General features: G+C 41.9%; 1 protein-coding gene across 1 annotated transcript in view; it reads right to left on the reverse strand.

Moving 5' to 3' along the window:
• Aqp9 (aquaporin 9) overlaps positions 1-20,893 on the reverse strand; it is a 34,076-nt gene that overhangs the window by 8,400 nt on the left and 4,783 nt on the right. Inside the window, exons 2-3 of the mRNA XM_038321699.1 lie at positions 5,891-6,017; positions 1,185-1,322 (exon numbers count right to left, since the gene is read on the reverse strand). Of these exons, the coding sequence (XP_038177627.1) occupies positions 1,185-1,322; positions 5,891-6,017 (265 nt within the window). The remainder of the gene's footprint in view (positions 1-1,184; positions 1,323-5,890; positions 6,018-20,893) is intronic.

The raw sequence follows: 20,893 nt of genomic DNA on the forward strand, positions 1-20,893 counted from the left end.
TTCTCAGAGAGACACTGTGGGGAGGGGCTCCTTGTACAACCTGTTTCCTTAGGGTTTGGATTATCAGTGTCTTAAGTTTGCCATTCAAAACACTCTAAGGTTCATCTTGGGTTGAATGCAAAGCAGCTTGTATGTTACAGCTGGCACCACAGAACCCTAAGATTCCTTAGCCTTAAGGACTTTGGGAGCCTCTCCTTTTCCAGAGAAGGAAACTGGGACCTATGTGGTCTAAGGATTTAAATGTTTACTTATTTATTACTTATTCTGAGACAAAATTTCAAATCACCCAGGCTGGCCTAGAATTTGCTTTGTAGCTGAGAATGGCATTGAACTCCTGACCATTCATCCTCACGGGTGCCAGGATTATGGGAATGTGCCCTTAAGCTTCATTCCCATGTATGTGTTTAAGTCACAGGGCTACTGACTGCCACAGTCTCAGTTCAGTCCTGGGTCTGTGATCTCCAGGACCACATTTTTCTTCAGTCGGCTCCTGAGCAGATGCTCCAACTGTGGGCTAGTCGGGGCAAAGACTCCCCCTCAGCCTGCTTCTTGGCTGTGCTTCTTCCTTAAAGGCATGTTCCCAGATGCGTAACCTGAATAACTCCAGGGCCACAGCTTTCAAGACCAGGCAGGATCCCATTTGTAGTCAAGTCAGAGAAAGCAGCACAGAGCCCACTGGCATTTTGTCTGTGTTCATAGTATAGTGCAGGGAGGACCCAAAACTAGGTTCTTAGAAGTTGTACCCTCCCATTTTAAGATTCATATTTTGGAACCTAAAGAGGTGGCTTAGCAGTTAAGAAGTCTAGCTGCTCTTCCGGAGAGGACCTGAGTTTTGGGTCCCAGAACCCACATGGTATCTCTCTATGGTCTGTAACTCCAGTTCCAGGGACTCTGCTACTTTTTTCTGGCCTCTGTGCTAACCAGATGCACAGGTGGTGCACAGATATATGTACAGGCAAAAACAAACAAGCAAACAAAGACCCACACAGATAAACATCTTTAGATTAAAAAGCCGATTCACAGATTTTATTAAAAGGCTTCATAAATTGGCTCTGTTGGTAACATGGGCCTCATTGTCACAACGCTTCCTGTTCTTGCTCAGTCTCATGCCTCCTACCGAGTTCAAGCTTCCATAGGATGCCCCACTAGCCCTCCAAATCTTTGGACTCTGGGTCAGTACTCACCATAGTAAATGCCAAAGACAGTTGCAGCCCCTACAAAGGCTCCTAAAAACTGGGCTCCCACATAAAATGGGAACTTGAACCACTCCATCCTTCCAAAGACGCACATTGCAAAAGACACAGCTGGGTTGATGTGGCCTCCTGCAAGGAAGAGGAGACAGTCAGCGGGTAGAAGCCAGAGAGTGGGCGTGGGGAGAGGGAAACAGAAACACAGATGAGTGTTGGGCGAGGGAAACTAACAATCCATTGCACGATTAAAGATGGTTTAGAATCTTTATCTGATGAAAAGGGACTCAGACATTAAAAACTGTGTAAGCAACTCGTTTTTTTAAAAGTAGAGTTTTAGCCAGGCGGTGGTGGCACACGCCTTTAATCCCAGCACTCTGGAGGCAGAGGCAGGCTGATTGCATTAAGTTAGAGGCCAGCCTGGTCTACAAGAGCTAGTTCCAGAACAGGCACCAAAAGCTACAGAGAAACCCTGTCTTGGAAATCAAAAAAGAAAAGTGGAGTTTTAGCCATCAGTTAAGGAATACCATAAGTAATTTGATGCAAACTATTACTGTGCATATATTTTTAAGGCAACTGAGGCTTAAGTCCATATCTAACAATTCTTCAGCACGTGCATAGAAGCTGTGAAGCCATTCTTCACACTGGGAAGGGGCGATGTCTTGGCAGATGCCCTGTGCCTGTCCCTGAGGCAGAAGGGCTTTGTTGGAGGTGATTGCCCTGTCTGGATGGACCCTCCTGGGTTCCTCTGTGTGAACAGTGTGTTCTCTCACACAGAAATGTGGCAACAACTTCCTCAACCCAACCCAAGCTGTAGGTAGTAGCAAAATCAGTTTCCTGAGCCTCGCTACGTAATCAGTCAGAGAGGTTTGCTCTGTGCTCAGTGATGATCTCACGCAGCTGGGGACTCAACTACAACATTTACTGAGTGACTGGTCAGATAGCATCACTGTGGTGCTCTTTAGACCTAAGAATCTAATGGAATGGCTTCTGCTCTAGTTAGATGGTGGGAAAACTGCAAAACAGGAGGAGATTTCTCCCAGCTATGTGGTCAGCAAGTGGAAGAACCAAAACCCAAGTCTAGCTTTATCTGAACTTAAGAGCCGGGTTCCCTTGATCCCCTTCTAGACCTCCTTGAGACTGGAGAGGTATTTTGGTTAGGAACTCATACTGCTTTTGCAGAACACTCCGGTTTGGTTCTCAGCACCCACACCAGATGTCCCCAAAAAACGTCTGTAACTGCCGCTCCAGCGGATCTGATGCCCTCTCCTAGACTCCGCATGTACCTGTGCTCACATGCACATACTCCACCCCACCCCCACAAGTGCACATAATTAGAAATAAATCTCAAAGTGTGTTACACATATGCACATCTGAGCTTGCAAGGTGGTGGGGCACAAGGTGAACCTGGAGAACAGGGACGGCATTTCATGTGGGAGGGGATTAAAATCATTTCCAAACTGAGCACAGTGAAATGTGGGCATTCAGGGGAGATGTGAACAAGAGAGATGACGACAAGCCTGATGGTGATTATGAGGGCGATGACAACCCTGAACCCTGGCCCTCATCAGAACCATGGTCATGCCCGTTCTAGAAGCCCAGCCCCCACAAAGAGAGCCATGCTTTTCACGAGTCTCCTGTTCAAGGTTGACAAGTGGGTTTTTGGCTGCTAACCCGCAGAGGCAACCCCCGCCCCCCCGCCTTTCAACTCCAGTGAACATGAGCAAGGAAATTCCAGTATGTCAAAGCGTGGGGGATCTCCCGAATCCTTATGCGCACTTTAACTGTGGGGACTTGCCAGCTTAGGAGGAAGGTTGGAAGCATGAATTTGGACAAACACAAAGACTGACGAGAAATTCCTGGAGCCGGCTGCATCTGTTCCTCTTCTCCTTGTGGCTGCGTGGAGAGTCCTTTAGTTAACACAGGGCGGGCTAGGGATGCGGGGACTAGGATCCAACAGCAGCCCACAGAACAAATGAAATGCCTTACATTTATAGACTTTAGAGGGGAGAGAGTCTGAGCCTAGAGAAGAGGGTCTCTGAGCTTAGAGGAGACGAGCCTGAGAACAGCAGATAAGCCAAGGTACTGGATAGGATAAAAGACGTGGCTAATCCACTCTAACAGGGCAGAATCTGTGATCTAATGCAGGCTCTCACTGTGGAAGGATAAGAGGGCCATAAAAACTCACCTCTGATCCAAACCATCCCTGTGAAGTGCCTTGCCAGGTAAGGCTTCTAGAACAAGCTCTCTCCTAAGACAAAAATTCCCACAGGTAGGTTTACATTTTGCAAGCACCCTGGAAGCCCAGTTAGTCTTGGGTCTCATGTGATGTCAGCCACTTTGTAGGCATTTTAGATAAGAGATCGGATGAAATAATCAAGGGGCTTTGTTTAGTTGATGTACATGACAGAAGTCCAGGGACAGCTGCTTGGGGGTCAGAGAGGATAGATCTGGGAGGGAGCTTTGGACATGAATGAGGAGAAGGGGCTAAGGGGTGACAGAGGGTCCAGAAAGGGCCAGGGAGCAATGGCTGGAGTCCAGAGGGCTACATAGCCTACCTCCTACAGATCTGCATGGCCAGAGCAGCGTAGTGGAAAGAACATGAGCACTAGGGTCAGGGAGTCCTGCTCTCAAATATCCACTCTGCCAAGGTTGCTTTGATGACCATATTAGTCACGAAAAGAACCCCCTCGGGGAACAGTCGGGGTCAAGCAGGCTCAAGATGTGGGTCATGGGTGAGCTAAGTGAACTTTTCAAAGATTCTGTTCTAGGTGAACTCCCTATCACCCTTCCACAGTTCTGTGATAGATACCTTAACAAATGTCCTGTCACTGAGCAAGGCTATTCCGCTTCTTCAATTAATTCACTTAGAAATTATGTCAAAAATAGTCACCAACAGGATCCACTGAGATACCTGAGAGGGTGCAGTGAGGCACTTACCACCAAGCCTAACAACCTGAATTCAATCCCTGAGACCCACATGGTAAAAGGAGAGAACTTACGGACTCTGTGTGCATTCTATGACATATATGCATGTCTACACACACACATGTGTGCACACACACATACACATGCTACTTTTAAAAAGTTACCACCAGGCAGCCTACATGCTTTGAGTAGCATATTACATAATTACGTGTGTATAATAATTAGGTGTGTATAACAATAAGCTCTGATTGGTTGAATGACACATTCACAATGGAGCAGGATGCTAAAACTCCTTTATAGAAAATTGATTCTTTATATTTAAAAGTGAAAGGCCACTGACTTCACCAGTCTGTGGCCACAAAATAGGACAACATTTATATTCATGTCTGGCATGCTTTGGTTGTTCTTGGGAGTTCTCAAAAAGAGCTTCCCGTGAGGCTACAAACCATGTTAGGTACAGCCATCTTGATAGAGACACCTCCCGCACAATTTTCTTCTCTGATTCCTGCCTGTGACCACTGATGCTAAGACTTATTCTGTGGTCTGTGTAGCTGTCATGGAACACACGTGTGTTGCCCCTGCACATTGCTGAGTCATCGGTGCTCAGAGCACGAACTACGCTAGTTCCACACAGAGTCATGATACGTGTTCCCATTCCAACCCAACACTATCATTCACCAGTCGGGCTCATCCACCACTTTATGGGGTCTGGGTGCTCTCGCAGCCTCTCATAACCAACTTGGTCAGAGTCAAAGCCTGACCTGGAAATGCAGCCCTCAAGTCATTTCAGATTCTCATTCCCAAGAGCTCGGACTCAGTCCCCAGGGCAGAGGGGACAGCTCTTTGCCATCTTCCTGCTCCCTCTTATCCTTCTTCCTGCTGCTCCTTTCAACCCTTTCCCCCTACAATGACTTCTCAAGCCCCCAAAGATAACAATGAATGCAAAGATCCATGACCTGCAGTGGCAGTGGCCAGGGTCAATTACACTAACAGAATCTGAGGGGAATTAGTACCAAATGATTTCTTGACGATGTTCAGTTCAGGATATCAAGCAGGCAAAATACTCTAAACTAGTGGTTCTTAATCTGTGAGTCATGACCTTTTAGGGTGTAAGGACCCTTTCACAGGGATCACATGCCAGATATCTTACATATCAGATATTTACATTATAATTCATAACAGTAGCTCCACTATGGCTCAGAACACCTGGTCCTGCCCCAGGTCCCCTCCTAAGTTTCCAGACTGCATTCAATAGCACACCATCATTTTGCTTTGCAGAGCCCTATAAATGGCCATGGTCAACCTGGCCACTAGGGAAAAACCAGGTTAATGTTTTCTAGCTCAGGCACATACTGTCATGAAGACAGAGTTGACATTGTGAAAGACCTAGCCACTCTGATTATAGCTGATAAAAATCCAAGAACTTGCCTCTGCTGGTATGGCCTTTGCTGAGCTAGTCACAGGTTTATCTGGGAAATGGCTTCCAAACATGAGATTCATAAAATAAGAAGTACTGATTGCTGGAGTATACCCTGCAGTAGCCAGGGATGGCTCAGGTATGAGTGCTAACCCCATCTGGTCCTTGTTCAATGTTGCCTTCACATAAGCCACTTAACTATTTGTTGGCATTTAAATTTTATCATCTATAAAAAGATATCCATACATATTCCTTAGGATTATAGAAACATAATACATAAAACATGTAAATCAGCCAATCCCGCTAGTACATTGGAACAGTTGCATTAATAGCTGTAATAATGACTTCTACTGCATACCAGAGACACCGCCAGTGACATAAATAGCCATCACAACTGCTGTTGCAAATCCCATATTCATAGTGACTATTCCACCAAGATGACCTCGGCTGAGGACTGCTTGGGCAACAGAGCCACACCCAAGGACCTAGAAAGAAAGAACAAAATAACTCATTAAAGAAGTGGTCATGACCACTCTCTAACACAGTATACGTTCACGGTGTGTATATTTTTAGTAAAGTCATGAATTCAGCTCCCTTCAATACCCAACAATTCAAACTGTAATGCTCTGGCTGTCTCCACGGCAACAGCTAAGTTGCAGATGAATCTTACTAGGGGTGTGCAGTGTAAACACCTTGCCTACAACTTATAAATCAGGTAAGTTCATGCCATGGTCTAGATTCTTCTTCTCAAAGGGATGAAAAATAAGGATTCTAGTTGGATGTGTAAAAATTCTACACAAATACCTTCTTGCTAGTGATTCTATGTGACCATTACAAGGTTGTCCAAGGAGGCCCCTGGAGAAATAGAATTCATATATGAGACATTCAACACATACAGGGTGACTTCAGCTTACATCTCCCCGAAGGCAGAAGGCAGATGGTACACAGGTGGCCTTTGGATGTCCCACTGTCCCCAGTTCAAGGATACATCCATTCATCTTATTTGTAAATTGCTGGACTCAGGAGATCCAGAAGAGTCTGGCTTCTGGAGAGAAGCCCATGGTATGCACGGCACATGTGAGACTTTGACTTGATCCACAGCCTTGGCTCCATACATTGAGTCGTGATCAAACTGTAACCGCAGTGGGCTTGTTTCTGGTTTAGATCACCCTGGCTCCACTTAGAGCCTGCCCACTGATCATCACCTCCTCTCCAAATCTCTATCATCAAGACTGTCAGAATTAAGCCAACATTCCTGTCTTCATTTTTACTTCGTAATATCAAGTCAATTGAATGCTGAGTACAACTTCCGAATTAAGCAAGTAGCACTGAATAACATCCTCAGAAAGTAACACTGGACTTTATTGTCATCTGAGATGCACTACTCTAGACAGCCAGGCCAGAAGCGACTGCTAACTCCTAACAAGAGTCCTCCCCTGGGCAGAATTCCGCTGCACAGTCTCTAGTTTGGGTCTAGGGGGAACACAACAGCTTGATCTGACTTGTCCCCAGAGAGGCCTCTGACCTGTCTGACTTCACTTGGGTAAATCTCTCCCTTTCTAGCCTGGATGTTGAAATCGCCTGGGGTTGGGAGGCATGGGGTGGGTATAAATCATACTGTAGGCTGAGGGGGACAGGCAGGAGGAAAGGTGAGCCATTAGGGGCTTCCATGACCCTCATCAGAATTGCCACCCAAAAGACTGCAGCACAGATATGTAGCATTACGGTTGTCTTGTTTGTATGTGTATGGTATATGTGCATGTGTTGTAGGCATATACACATGTGTGCAGGCATGCACACTTGTATATGTCTATGAGGACACATGTCTAACATCTTCCTCTATTGCTTTCAACCTTACTTGCTCCCACCCTGAACTCGAAGCTCATCATTTCAGCTGAACTGGCTAGTAAGCTCCTGGGATCCGCTTGTCTCTGGTCCTCAACATTGGGGTCCCAGGCGTGTGTGGCCATTCCCTGCTTTTTAACATGACTGCTGGGATTTTGAATTCTGGTCTTCCTGCTTTCATGCAAGCACTCTTACCCGCTGAGCCATTTGCCTAGACCCAGTATTGTGTCTTGTTGGATATTTCTGTTGTAGCTGAAAAACAATGAGGACAACTGTACACACACAGTGTGTTATTTAACCTCCAAAAAGAAGAGCGCTGTCCTGTGTGGTGGTGTAGGTTGAACTGTTAGAACGCCTTCTCTAGTCTCAGACCCAAAAAAGAAGCCAGTGCTTATATTTATCCTGCTTTTGTTTTCCTAGTCTATCAGGAAACCCTATTTAATTACATTATCTACTGGGATTTTTCTCACCAAACCTAACCTGAAATTCAATCCTTTTGTAACCTCCAATTATACTGTGTTCAGTTTACAGTCAGTTCTGTGTTGGTCTTGGTTTCTGTACCTAGAAAACAAACTTTAAGCTTTCTTTTCAGACCAACATCCAAGCATATGCTAATATCTGCCCTTCATGTTTGTTTCCTACACATCTCTGCATATCTCATAGACCCACAAGGTCACGACTTGATCTTTAAAAACATAAGCAGAAGACAAACAAACCAAGGGGTTAGAAAGATGGCTCAACAGTGAAGAGCACTTTACTGCTCTTGTAGATCTGTGTTCCGTTCCCAACACCCAAGTAAGGCAAGTTTACGACACCTATAACTCCAGTCCCAGAGGCTCTACCACCCTCTCATTGTCTTCAAGGGTACCTGCAGGCACATGTCACACACACACACACACACACACACACACACACACACACATACACACATACACACACACATGTGCACATGCGTAAATTTAAAGTTTTTAATTAAAAATTTTAGTTAACATGCAAAGCAGTGGGTTCATTATTAAAATTTTATAATATATCATTGTACTTTGCCATCCATTGTCCTCTCTTTCCCCCAGATAATGCCCTCTACTTTAAGGCCATAGGTAGGAAGACTTGATGAATAGAAGATAGACAGACAGACAGATGCTAGGTGGATTAAGCTCCTTAGAGGAAACATGTAATATTTTGTCTTCCACCTTCTTGACAAGACCTCGCTTGTGCTCAATCTAGCTCCTTATCCAGGGGAGCTGGACAAATCCCTCAACCATGTAGGAGATGGATGGTGTGATAAAGCTGTGAATCTGCTCTTCATTGTGTCCTTCACTATACAGAGCCTCTTTCATCTTTATTTATACTCTCGAGCTCTCTTTACCAGGCATTCTCTCATAAGCTCAACCCGCTCAACTGCATCTTCTACTGGACACAGTCCCTGTTATCAGACTGGAAGGTCAGAAAATCATGTGAGCATTGAGTTCTACCTCCACAGAACTACCTCGAATTTAAGATGATGTTTATTTTGTGTATGACTCCTAGATTTGGGCAGGGTTCGGCAGGACATTTCATTTCTATTCCACTGAAATTGTCTGAAGACATATTTGTTCTTACTGCATTCAGATGTCTGCCTTGTGGGTACTGGCTACCCACCAAGGCTTTAACCAGAGTGCAGACCAGAGTACCTGATGCATGCTGATGTGCTTCTTCATAGCATGCTGGTTGGATGTAAAAGTTGAGTATCATGTAGCCCCAGAGTCTATGTTCTTAATTCCTATATCATGTCCCTTGCTGTCTGTACTGTTTTGATCATTCTGAACTTGATAGCAGACAGAGGGGATCTACTATAGATATTCTTACAATACTATACATACTTACACAGAGAAAAAAGGGTCCATGTGTTAAATTTTTGGGTCTCTGTAATAGTTTCAAATGTTTTCATTTCAAATAATCAGAGTGTTGCCTTTTCTGTTGGGTAAGAAAGCATGCTTTGGTTGTGTAAATGAACAAAGCAAAAGCCTGACCTCAGGCTTGCTTCATGGGTATTTTCAATAAAGGTTCAAAGGAGATAACACTAATGAAAGCACTATTTAAAGAACAAAGGGCGATCATAAATGGAAGCACAGGATATTGGTGTTTTAAGTGTAAACTCCAAAGGAAAGCTAAGAGTCAGTGAATTCAAATGATTGCATCCATGAACCTCACCATGAGCTCACCTATAGGCAAAAACAAGCAGGGCAAGGATACACTTATGACAGGCATCAGGAGTAGTTGCTGTCACAGAATCAAATGTGGGCAAAGTTGCAAAGATTCAAGTGGTTTTACTTGTTTTCGAAGACTTTCCAAAGACTGGTTCTTTTATAGTGTGTGTATGTGTGATATATATATATATATATATATATATATATATATATATATATATATATATTATTGTTCTGGGTAGGAAAGTGACAATACCTATAGTTTGCTTAACTTTCTGTCTATACCTTTTAGCCAGGGTTCTACCTTCAACCTCTTGCCATCCAGTGATGGAGTCAGAAGGTAGGCTACAGATGTAAAAGCAGAGAGACTTTCAGTGAAAGTCTCTCTGCTGCCCAAGAGGCATCACTGCACATCCAGGCTCTCCATTGTCTTGTCCCATGAAGCCCAGTTCCCTTCTGCCCAACACAGATCTACATGCCAGCCGCTGAGTCCTTTGAACTGATATCTGCCAGTTCAGCCTCTATGTGCCTGCTCACAGTGTGCTTTTCTCTTCACTTGCTCCTCCAAACCCAATCTATTCTTAATTCTGAACTAAAATTCCTGCTTCAGGAAGTGTTCCCACCTCCACTGAGCTCTCATTGGCTTTTTGAAACACTTCCAAATCCTGCGGTCCTGACATGTCACATTATTTTGTGGCGTTCCTTCAAGACTACAGTCCACCCAGATATAGTGCCCAGTTGGTACAGTGATTATCCAGTGTTTACAAAGCACTGAGCTCAGTCTTCAGCACCACATGAAGGCATGATGGTGCCCACCTGTAATCCCAGCATTTGGGAGGTAGGGTTAGGAAGATCAGAATTTAAGGAGATTCTCATCTACCTATCAAATTCAAGAGCAACCTGTCCTATGTCAGACAATGTCTCAACACCCTCCCCCGCAAAAGACCATACTGCTATAATGTCTACCAGCACTGCGTATTCCTCTAGTATTCATATTAAAACAATACTTGATGAAAAATTAAGATATTTAAACACAAGCAAAAAAAAAAAAACCTTTTTTTTCTTGTAATCATGAGTACAGAAAAGAGGAAAAAGTGAATTTGGGGTAAGATGATTAAGGAAAAAGAGGTATGGTTTCTAAGAAATATTATTTCAAAGTTCCAAAAATTACAAGTTGAGTCACAACCTTGTGACAAACCCTTTATTGGACACAACCTAGACCCTAACATGATGGAGTGATTTTCATGAACTGCTGGGGGCACTAAAGAGTAAGAGGGAAGGCTCGGCCTTTGTGATTTTGTTATTGTTGTTTTTTGATCCTTCTCAAGGGCCTTGTGTATTTATCACTTTCTTTAAAGTGTAAAACAAGATTCCGTGGGCTGGAGAAATGGCTCAGTGTTTACAGCACTTGCCACTCAAGTTCAGAACCTGAGTTCCCAGTCCCAGAACCCACAGAACGCTGAGTCTTGTACCCAGGATTTCCATCTTCCTAAGACAAACTCACTTGCTTTGGGGACAGTTGTTGTTAATGTCTCCAAAAAAAAAATTACTACAAGCTCTTTGCCAGAGTTTACTTTCTTCCCATATTTGTTAATTTCATCATTAGTGAAAGGTACTATAATTTCTGCTGGGTCTATTCCTAATTGATGAAGTATCAATTTTCTTCTTAGAATTAATTCAGAGAACTTTTCCACATAAGTTTTTAATTTTTTCATTTGGTTTGTGTGGTAAAAAGGTCCATTCTAAGATAATATCTTCCCTCTGCATTAAAATTCCTATTGGGGAATATTTGGAGGGTGATATGACCAGAATGCAGTTAAGGCTTGCATCCTCATGTTCCACATATGTCTTCTGTAATTTTCTTCAATAAAAGTCAATTCTCCTTCAGCTTCTCCCGATAATTCCCTGGGACTATTTAAATTCTTGTCACCATTTAAGGTTTTGTTTAAATTAATCAGTTCATCAGGTTTTATCCCAATAGTGAGTCATAGCTGGGAATGTCTCCTAACAGTCTTTAGAAGTCTTTAAGAATCTGCAATTGGTCTCTCCTATTTTGCACCTTTTGGGGTTTAATTTTCTGTTACCCTGTTTCATAGCCTAAATAATTAATAGAATCTCCTCTTTATATTTTTTCAAGAGCAATTTGTAATACTTAACAAGGCAAAATTTTCTTTACTTCTTCAAACATTCTTTCTAAAGTATCTACATTTGAATCAGATTGCAAAATACCATCCATGTAATGGTAAACTATAGATTGCGGAAATTGCTTATATATTATTTCCAATGGCTGACTTTAAAAAATTGGCACAGGGTGGTGCTATTTAACACTCCCTATGGTAGAACCTCCCATTGATATCTCTTAGTAGACTGAGAATTATTATAAGTAGACACCATAAAGGCAATTTTTCTCTGTCCTTTTCTTGCAAAGGTATAGTGAAGAAATAGTCTTTTAAATCAATAATTTTAAAAGGCCGTCCTTTAGGTAATAGAGAAGGCAAAGGGATGCCATACTATAGAGAGCTCATTGGCTGAATCACCTTATTAGCAGCTCTTAAATCTGTTACCATTCTCCGTTTTCCAGATTCCTTTTTAACAACAAATACAGGAGAATTCCAAGGGCTGGTTGATTCTTCAATATGCTCAGCATCTAGTTGCTCCTGTACCAACTGTTCTAAAGCCTGCAGTTTCTCTATTGTTAAAGGCCATTGCTTAACCCAGACAGGTTTGGCTGTCAGCCATTTTAAAGGTAGGGCTGTTGATGCCTTTGAAATAGCAGCAGCTGTTGTGCCCTGTTCTTGCACAACCTGAATGGTTGGTGACTGTTCTTTATAAAACCTTCTAATATTTTTCCCAGAAACATACGATAATTTATAGTTTGTTCCTATGATTGAGGGAATGTTAATATGAATATTCTATTGCTATAACAAATCATGTCCCCACAAATTCATTGCTATGTACAGCTACATATGATTTTAATAATCCTCTCTGTCCTTCTGGTCCTATATATTCAGCTCATCTCATGCTCTGTTTTACCTGAGATAAAGTTCCGATCCCTAAAACTGAACATTTACATCCTGAAGAGGACAATTTGAATGCCAAGATTACGATGTAATTATTGTTACATCTGCACCTGTGTCTACCAAACCTTCAATGACAATATCATTTATTCATATTTTTAATTTTGATCTTTGTTCATTTATAGAAGTTTGCCAAAATATTTGCTTTATGGTTTCTCCTGAATTTTTTGGTCTCCTTTCTATAACTGTTCTATCATCCAGGGCAGTATGGTTTCTTAAAATAGGCATTAGGTTATTTAATTGCTCTGGAAAGGAGTTTTTCTCTAGGATGGCAGGAAAGGACTGAACTGGATTTAGCACAGCGGCCGAATTTGGTATAGCCCCTCATGGAGCTTCCTGATGGCAAAGGATTAACATGAATATTCCTCATTGACCTACATTCATTAGGCCAATGCCTGCCTTTGCCACACCTTCCGCATTATCCAGAAAAGAGGGGATGTGCTCTGAATGAATTTTTCTTAGGAAAAAAGCCTTGTTTCTAGGAATATTTTGTCTACAATTTCTGTTAAAGTGACCTTCTTTGCCACAATTATAACATTTGTCATTTCGATTTTTCCTCAAACCTTTGGAAATCACCTCTTCTATCCATGCATCATCATGTTCATGAGATTCTATATTAATTATATCTCTTATCCATTTCCCCAAAGGTGCTGACCTTGCTTTTAATGGCCTAATTATCCTTTTGCACAGAGAATTGGCATTCTAAAAAGCCAGAGAGTCAATTATTATTGTCTAGCTTCTGAATTTGGAATCATTCTATTTACTGCTGAAGTCACTCTTTGTAAGAAATCTGTACAGACTTCCTTTGGCCCCTGCACAACTATAGTAAATAACTCAACTTTCTTTCCAAATTCTCCAGCTCTGTTCCATGCATTCAAAGATGCTTGTGTGGCATAAATCCAGGGTGTGGTCATCATATAGAACTTGCCTTCTATAGTAGCATAGTCTCCTTTTTCAAGAATTAGATCTTGGGAGATTTCCCTACCTCTAGCTTTACTCCATTGTTCAATAATCTGAGCCTCTTCTCTGAACCAGGTCCTCCATTGTAATTGTGTACTAGTCCTTAAAACTCCAATAACCAAATCTTTTCAGTCATTAGGGATAATTCTATTACAAACTGACCATGAGTTTAACATTTGCTTCACAAAAAGTGAATGCATGTCGAATGAGACAATTGCCTCCTTGAATCTCTTTAAATCTAACAATGGCACAGGAGTGCAGTTAGCTGTAACAGAGCCTTTGCCATTTGGAAATTTCTGTAAGGTTACTGGATATATTAAGGTTGGTTGTCTGAAAACCTTAGGCTGTTCCTCTCTATTCTTATTATGCAATGCTGAAATTGGGTCTCCATTGAATTATTTTGTCTCAGTTTGAATCTCTCTGTGATCTGTTTTATTAGATTTTTCTAAGGCCTGTATCTTAGCACTCAGATTAATCAAATTTTTTAGTGATAAGACAAAAATCATAATGCTGATGTTTACAATTGGCATCACATAAATTCCATCTAAATTAAATATTCTTTCATTTAGTTATTCCATATTCAAACTGTCAAACTGGTAGACAGTTTGAAAATGGAACAGTTTCTACCATATCATTATATAGAGACAAATCCCACCATTATAATGATTTTTCCAGTTTTCTTTCTTTCTTTATTATGTATACAATATTCTGTCTACATGTATTCCTGTAGGCCAGAAGAGGGCACCAGACCTCATTATAGCTGGTTGTGAGCCACCATGTGGTTGCTGGGAATTGAACTCACGACCTTTGGAAGAGCAGGCAATGCTCTTAACCGCTGAGCTATCTCTCCAGCCCGATTTTCCCAATTTTTTAACGTGGGAAAAATATCTCTCTTTTAACTAATTCTTCCCTTTAAGAATTCCCTAATGTCTTACCAAATCTACCAGTGATATTGATGGAGATGTGAGGCTGATTGCTGCTGCGTAGAACAGTAAAAGTCTGGCTGGATTTCAAGACAGCTGCCTTGTTTGGTAGCAACCCGAGAAGGGGGTTCACAGAGAATCTGCAACCAGTGGTGGAGAGAGACAGGACAGAGAGAGAGAGAGAGAGAGAGAGAGAGAGAGAGAGAGAGAGAGAGAGAGAGAGAGAGAGAGAGAGAGAGAAAAGAAACCCTAGTTGGGTGGGGCTATAGCCCCACATGCAGCTCCAATTCCAATGGGAGCCCCACGTGCAGCCCCGGCCTATGTTGGCACCTGAAAACCTCAGACAAATGGCTTTTTCATTAATTAGTACTCAAACATTGGGCACCAAATGTAGCACAAATAATAGAGACCCAGAGACAGAAATTGGGGTTCAACCCCAAAACCAGAAAAGCAAAGCAGCCACACCACTAGAGAAGTCTTAGGTCTACTAAGGCTGGGAAGCCACAAACTAAGCAGACAGCCTCTCTCTCTTCCCATTTTATGTTCCCTCTAGTGCTAGGAGCAAGGGTGTATGACTCCCTAGTACTGGGATAAAGGTGTAGACCACCTGGGTTTATTTCTGCATTGATCTTGTGTAGCCCAGGGTGGCCTTGAACTCACAGAGATCTATCTGACTCTGTTTGCCAAATCCTGGGATTAAAGGTGACTGTCACCACTGCCTGACCTCTAGTGGTTTTAGCTTTGCCTTTGGTCTTCAGGCAAGATTTATTTATCATAATACAAACAATACACCACTGCAGAGTTCCAGTGGCTGATGTTGACCAGATTAGACACAGTGCAGTGGGGAATTAGTGAGTTTCAAGGTAGATGTGAGATAAACACTCAATGCTCACAGGGACAAAGGAAAAAGTGGTGAGAAGTATAAAATAGTGGCTAGGAGACAAACAGAAAAAGATGGAGAAGGTCAGGCATGGTGGTACCCACCTTTAATCCCAGAACTTGGGAGGCTGAGGTAGGTGGATCTCTGTGAGTTAGAGGACAGCCTGATCTAGAAAAACCTTGTCTCAAAACAAACAAACAAAAAAAATGGAGAAAGTCACACAATTTCTGAAAAACAGATCACAAGAAAGACAAGGTGGCAAAGGCAATTCTCCAAAATCGGCAAGAACAGGAAATATTTACATTGAAGACAAACCATGACTATTTCTCCTCAGCTATATGATAGAAAATCTTAGAATTCATTTTTTTTAAAAAAAATTCTCATACCATCTACCAAAGAAATGTAGATTTGTAAGGACCTAAAGGCTGACAACAGACCAGAAACAGAAATAAAAGTTACTTGGGATGATGCCTGTAAATTACCTACTTAAAAATTGCCATTTCTAATTGATCTTTTAGCAAGGAGCACAGTCAAGACAGAGGTGGAGACATGTTTGTTCCATGTCTACTTCTTTGAAAGCAACAAGGACAGGACAAAGATTTCACCTTTGCGTAGGCTTCCCACACTAGCCAAAAATGTGTGTGTGTGTGTGTGTGTGTGTGTGTGTGTGTGTGTGTGTAGACAGGGAATGGTACTTTGAGATGTACCATCAAGACAAAGCTGGAGGCTCAGAAGCTCTGGTTTCTAGTCATTTCATCTGAACACACCTGGTCTTAGCAAATTCCCAACAGGCACAATTGATTATTCAAGTGTGTTAGGCCTGAGAAATAATGTCGGGTGGAGGAGAAAGTATGCGCTGAGTGAGGGCAGAACAGGGCGACCTTAGCAAAAGGAAAACAATGGAGAAGGTGAGCTCTGGCCTCAGGAATATGGTCAAACCGTAAATTGTTGACCAGCAGCACACAGGACAGGTTGGTAGTTAAGTCTGAGAGCTTAATCCTAGTTATTATTTTAATGAAACAGAAGATAACAACACGTTTAGTTTTTTAATTAGAAAATGAGTCAATATAATTGATAGTGAATGTAAGCAAGTCTGCACTAGTAACATTACCAACAAAATAAAAGGAGCGAGCTTGAAGAGGGGTACCTGTAGGTAGTGGGGGGCGGGGGGGAGCTGGGCTCCTGGAAAGAGATGGGAACCTGAGATGCATACGATAAAGATGCATTGTTTACAGATATGGTGTTGTCAAAGGATAAATGAAATTGTCCTATCTTTTTTTAAAAACCAGTAATAACGATACTGATGGAGAACGGAGAAACGAAACAAGACAGAGGAGCTGGAATAGCTGGTCAGAGTTTTGTTGTCTGGATTTGCAAACTCCTCAAACACACAAGGCAAAGCACTTAGGGCACCCAGAGGGTGCATGGGGGAGTGAAGTGGATGTGGGTGAGGAAAGCTGGTGGAGGCAGTGAAAAGACAGAACGATCAAAGCAGAAACCACTGGAGTGGAAAGCAAAGAAACCTTTAAAAAAACATGAAGAGGGCATGGCTATGGGATTGGGTGGAGAGACTTCAAGGGCCTGAGAAGGCTATGAAATGCATTTCAAAATCAGTGCTTTCAAAACTTTAGTTTTGAAAGGATTAGCAACTTTGAGAAAGTGTGCGTGAAATTGCAAATAAAACACAATATCTTTATCTTTCCCTTTCTTTTTTAATTTATTGGGACTGTTTGTTGAATAGGGTCTCCTGTAGACCAGATTGGCTTCAAGCTATCCATATAGCTGAGGATGGCCATGAATCCTGATCCTCTTGACTCCCAGGAACTAGAAGCACATGTGTGTGCTTAGCTGAATTTCTTAGACAAAATATATCAATTTCCAAAATGGAATAAAGAACAGAAAAATCTAAACTGGACCTATGACGTTGAAGTAAATCTTACCCCTCCTTGTTTCTTCTCTTTCTCTCTCCTTTTTTTCAGTGTTTATACTAAGTAATCTTTAAGAAATAGATAAATAGGTAACTCCCAGCATATAGAAAGTATTCTTGGGCTTGTGAGATGTCTCAGAACATAAAGGCACGTGCTGCCAAGTCTGACAGCCTGAGTTGACCCCAGGACTCCCATCGTGGAAAGCAAGAACTGGAAAAAATGGTATCTGACCTCCACACATGCACATGGCCACATAGACGAAAAGATAAAGAAATAAAATGAAAAATTTTAAAAACTAAGCATTCTACAAAATAGGTCTGAGAGAAATAATTCCAACCCATTTCAGGAGGCTCATAAAACCTTAGTAATAAAACGAGACAAAGATAATATATAGAAATTATGGTGTTGGCTCAGCAGTAAAGAACAGTGCTGCCCTGCCAGAGGACCCAGATGTGGTTGCCAGCACCCACATGGCAGCTCACGACCATCTGCAGGTTCCAGGGGATTGAATGCCCTCTTCTGCTCTCTGCAGATACCATGAATACACATGATGTACATACATACATGTAAGCAAAATGTTTATACATATAAATGAAAAACAAATAAATCTTTAAATTTTTATGATATAAATATTTAATAAAGCATTACATATCAAGTGTAGTATGATTAATTAGGGATTAGTACCAAGAAGGCAGGGCTTATTTAATGCTAAAATTGTTTATCAATAGAATTGACTGCATGAGCTTATAAAGGGGACTCACATGTTTAATTTCAAACTCTTACATAAGTATATGTGTTTCATCGATGCAGAAATAGTATTCTAAAGTATTAAAAAAAACAGCCCTAAACAAGAGTTCTCTTAAATTATACAGTATTCTCAAAATCCCCAAGGGATATTCACATTTAATGAGAAAACATCATGAAATTGACTATAAAATGATAAGATTATTATGACTTCTACTGACACCACACAAGAGGTTTAAGCCACAAAAATGACAGTAGAAGAAATCAAATGCTTAGAGAACAGAACATAGTAAAGCTGTCATTATCTTCAGAAAAAGAAATCCTTGACAATAGCAAGAGAGCTATGTTAGAATCTATATGACAGATACAAAATATAAAATTCTGGTGAAAAGCCAACTAATGATCCACTTTCATGTTCATAAGCGAGAAAAATCAAAATTCTGAAACTGTCAGTTGTATCAAGAATGACACATAAAGTCAAGACAAGATACCCAATTCCATATTTTCTCTTAAAGAATTTGATAATTTGATTCTGCAATGAATATAGAGGAATAAAAAGTGGACAATATTGAAAAATAGCAACAAGTAAAAAATAAAAGATAATCAGAATATGACGTTAGTACAAATCTAGACATTAGTCACATTGTTGGATCTGTTTGGTCTAGACACAGAAACAAAACACACACACACACACACACATACATGAACTGGGATATGACAAAGATGTCATCAAAATATATGGAGAAAAGAAAGTTTGCTCAGAAATGGGACTGGGGCAGTTGTCTTTCCAGACAGGGATGACAGACACTTACTCTACAGCACACACCCAAAGTCTAATGACTCGGAGCTCTAAATATGAAAAGCAAAGCAGTTAACCTTCATAAACCACAGAATATCCTTAGTGTCTGGCTCTAAAATAAATATTCATATCCTACACATATGAAGAAAATGTTTGAACTCCAAAAGAGAATTCATACAGAAGACGAGAGCAGGAAGCACACTGTGTCCTAAACATATGTGTTTTCACAGCTGAGAAAAACCTCATGGTTCAGAGAAACGTGTACAAAAAGGATCATTCTAGCCTGGCGGTGGTGGTGCACGCCTTTAATCCCAGCACTCGGGAGGCAGAGGCAGGCGGATCTCTGAGTTCAAGGCCAGCCTGGTCTACAAGAGCTAGTTCCAGGACAGGCTCTTGAAACTAAAGGGAAACCCTGTCTCGAAAAATAAAAAAAAGGATCATCCTGAGACAGCATTGACAACCATCTGTGTGGATTAGCTTTGTGTTTCTCTAACAAAATACCTATAAGGAACAACATGTAAGAAGGACAGATTGGCTGGACGTGGTGATACAGGCCTCTAATCCCAACAGTGAGATCTGGAAGCAGAAAGATCAGTTCAAGGCCAACCTATACATAGTAAGATTTAGGCCTGCCTGAACTACATGAAATCTTGTCCCAAAAACAAACCAAGAAAGGATGTAGAGGGAGAGAAAGATGAAGACGGAGGAAGATTTATTTTGGCTCATGGCTTAAGAGGTTTAAATTGATGGTTTGGCCCATTTGCCTTAGGTTTTTTGGTCTGGAATATACCCTGTCAGGGAGTCATATGGTGAAGGAAGCTGGACCAGCTTCTCTGGTCACTTTCCTTTCTCTGTCTTCCAGGAAAGGTGGAGTCCAGATGAGAACTCTGTGTTCACAGGAGGCAAAGCAGAGACGAAGGCCAGCAGCCTAAGGCAGGGTTGCTGGCTCTAGGCTGATTCCAAGGACACAGAATTGCATCAGCCTGGGCCTCAGCTCCTCTTTCAACAAGAAGAGTCAGTGGCACGTGCCCACCCACCCTTATCTTAGTACTCAGTGTTTCTGAATAATGGAATAGACCAAAATTACCTTGGCTTGTGCCCTATAAAGTGGGTGTCTCCTTTAATCAGGAGGGTGATTTAAAAAAAAAAAAACTTAACTATTTCATTTGAAGTGCTGACCACATAATCTCCTTTGGAAGTCTCCCTGGTAGGAAATGTTCTTGCCGACTGGAACACACACACTTTTTGGTGACAACTTTTCTGATCAGTATAATTTACAAAGAATCTTCCCAGAATGGAACTAGAAATCTAATGACACCCACCAACAGGGACCGGTCACGGAGGAGGTCAAGAACAAGGAGTACAAAAGCGTGTACTCTGCGGGGTCTGGGATGCCTGCGGCCTACTCTGTCTGCTTCCTCCCTTCCTCACTGCCCACAGCTCTGCCCCTCTGTATTCTGTGTTCCAAGACAATCTCTTTTGATTTCCTTCGTGGGCACAGATCAAGGGCATACAGCTATTTAAAGCTGTTATGCTTTCCTTTTATTCTTGAGATGCCAAAAGATCCATCTCTAATATGGAAGAGGCTTTGGTAGTAAGAAGAGAATTAAGGGTCTTCCCCACTGCCCGTAGCTTCCACATCAGAAGGATGCCCTTCCTGAGGAGGAAGCTGGCTGGGACATTCCTCTCAGCATTAAGAGGAGCTTTGTACCAAAGAATCCTGAAAAGTATGGAAAGAAATGCAAGAACAATGAAAGGCAAACATACCCTCTAGGAGAAATCACACAAAATCATGACAGGTCCTAAGGAGTTCAGAAGAGGAAGAGACTTTAAGTCTATGTGTACTTACGGGGTCCAATTTGTGTTTGCCTAGAGCTTGGTGGGAGATACAGAGGAAAGCCATCTCAAGATGCCCAGGAGGAGTCAGAGATGGGGGGACTCCCAGGCAGGAACAGGGGAAAGGGAGCCCCCCCCCCACAATTCTATGACCATTTCTGATGCTAGGGACTTTACATGCCA

Source organism: Arvicola amphibius, chromosome 3, assembly GCF_903992535.2.
Source record: "Arvicola amphibius chromosome 3, mArvAmp1.2, whole genome shotgun sequence".
Classification (NCBI taxonomy): domain Eukaryota; kingdom Metazoa; phylum Chordata; class Mammalia; order Rodentia; family Cricetidae; genus Arvicola; species Arvicola amphibius.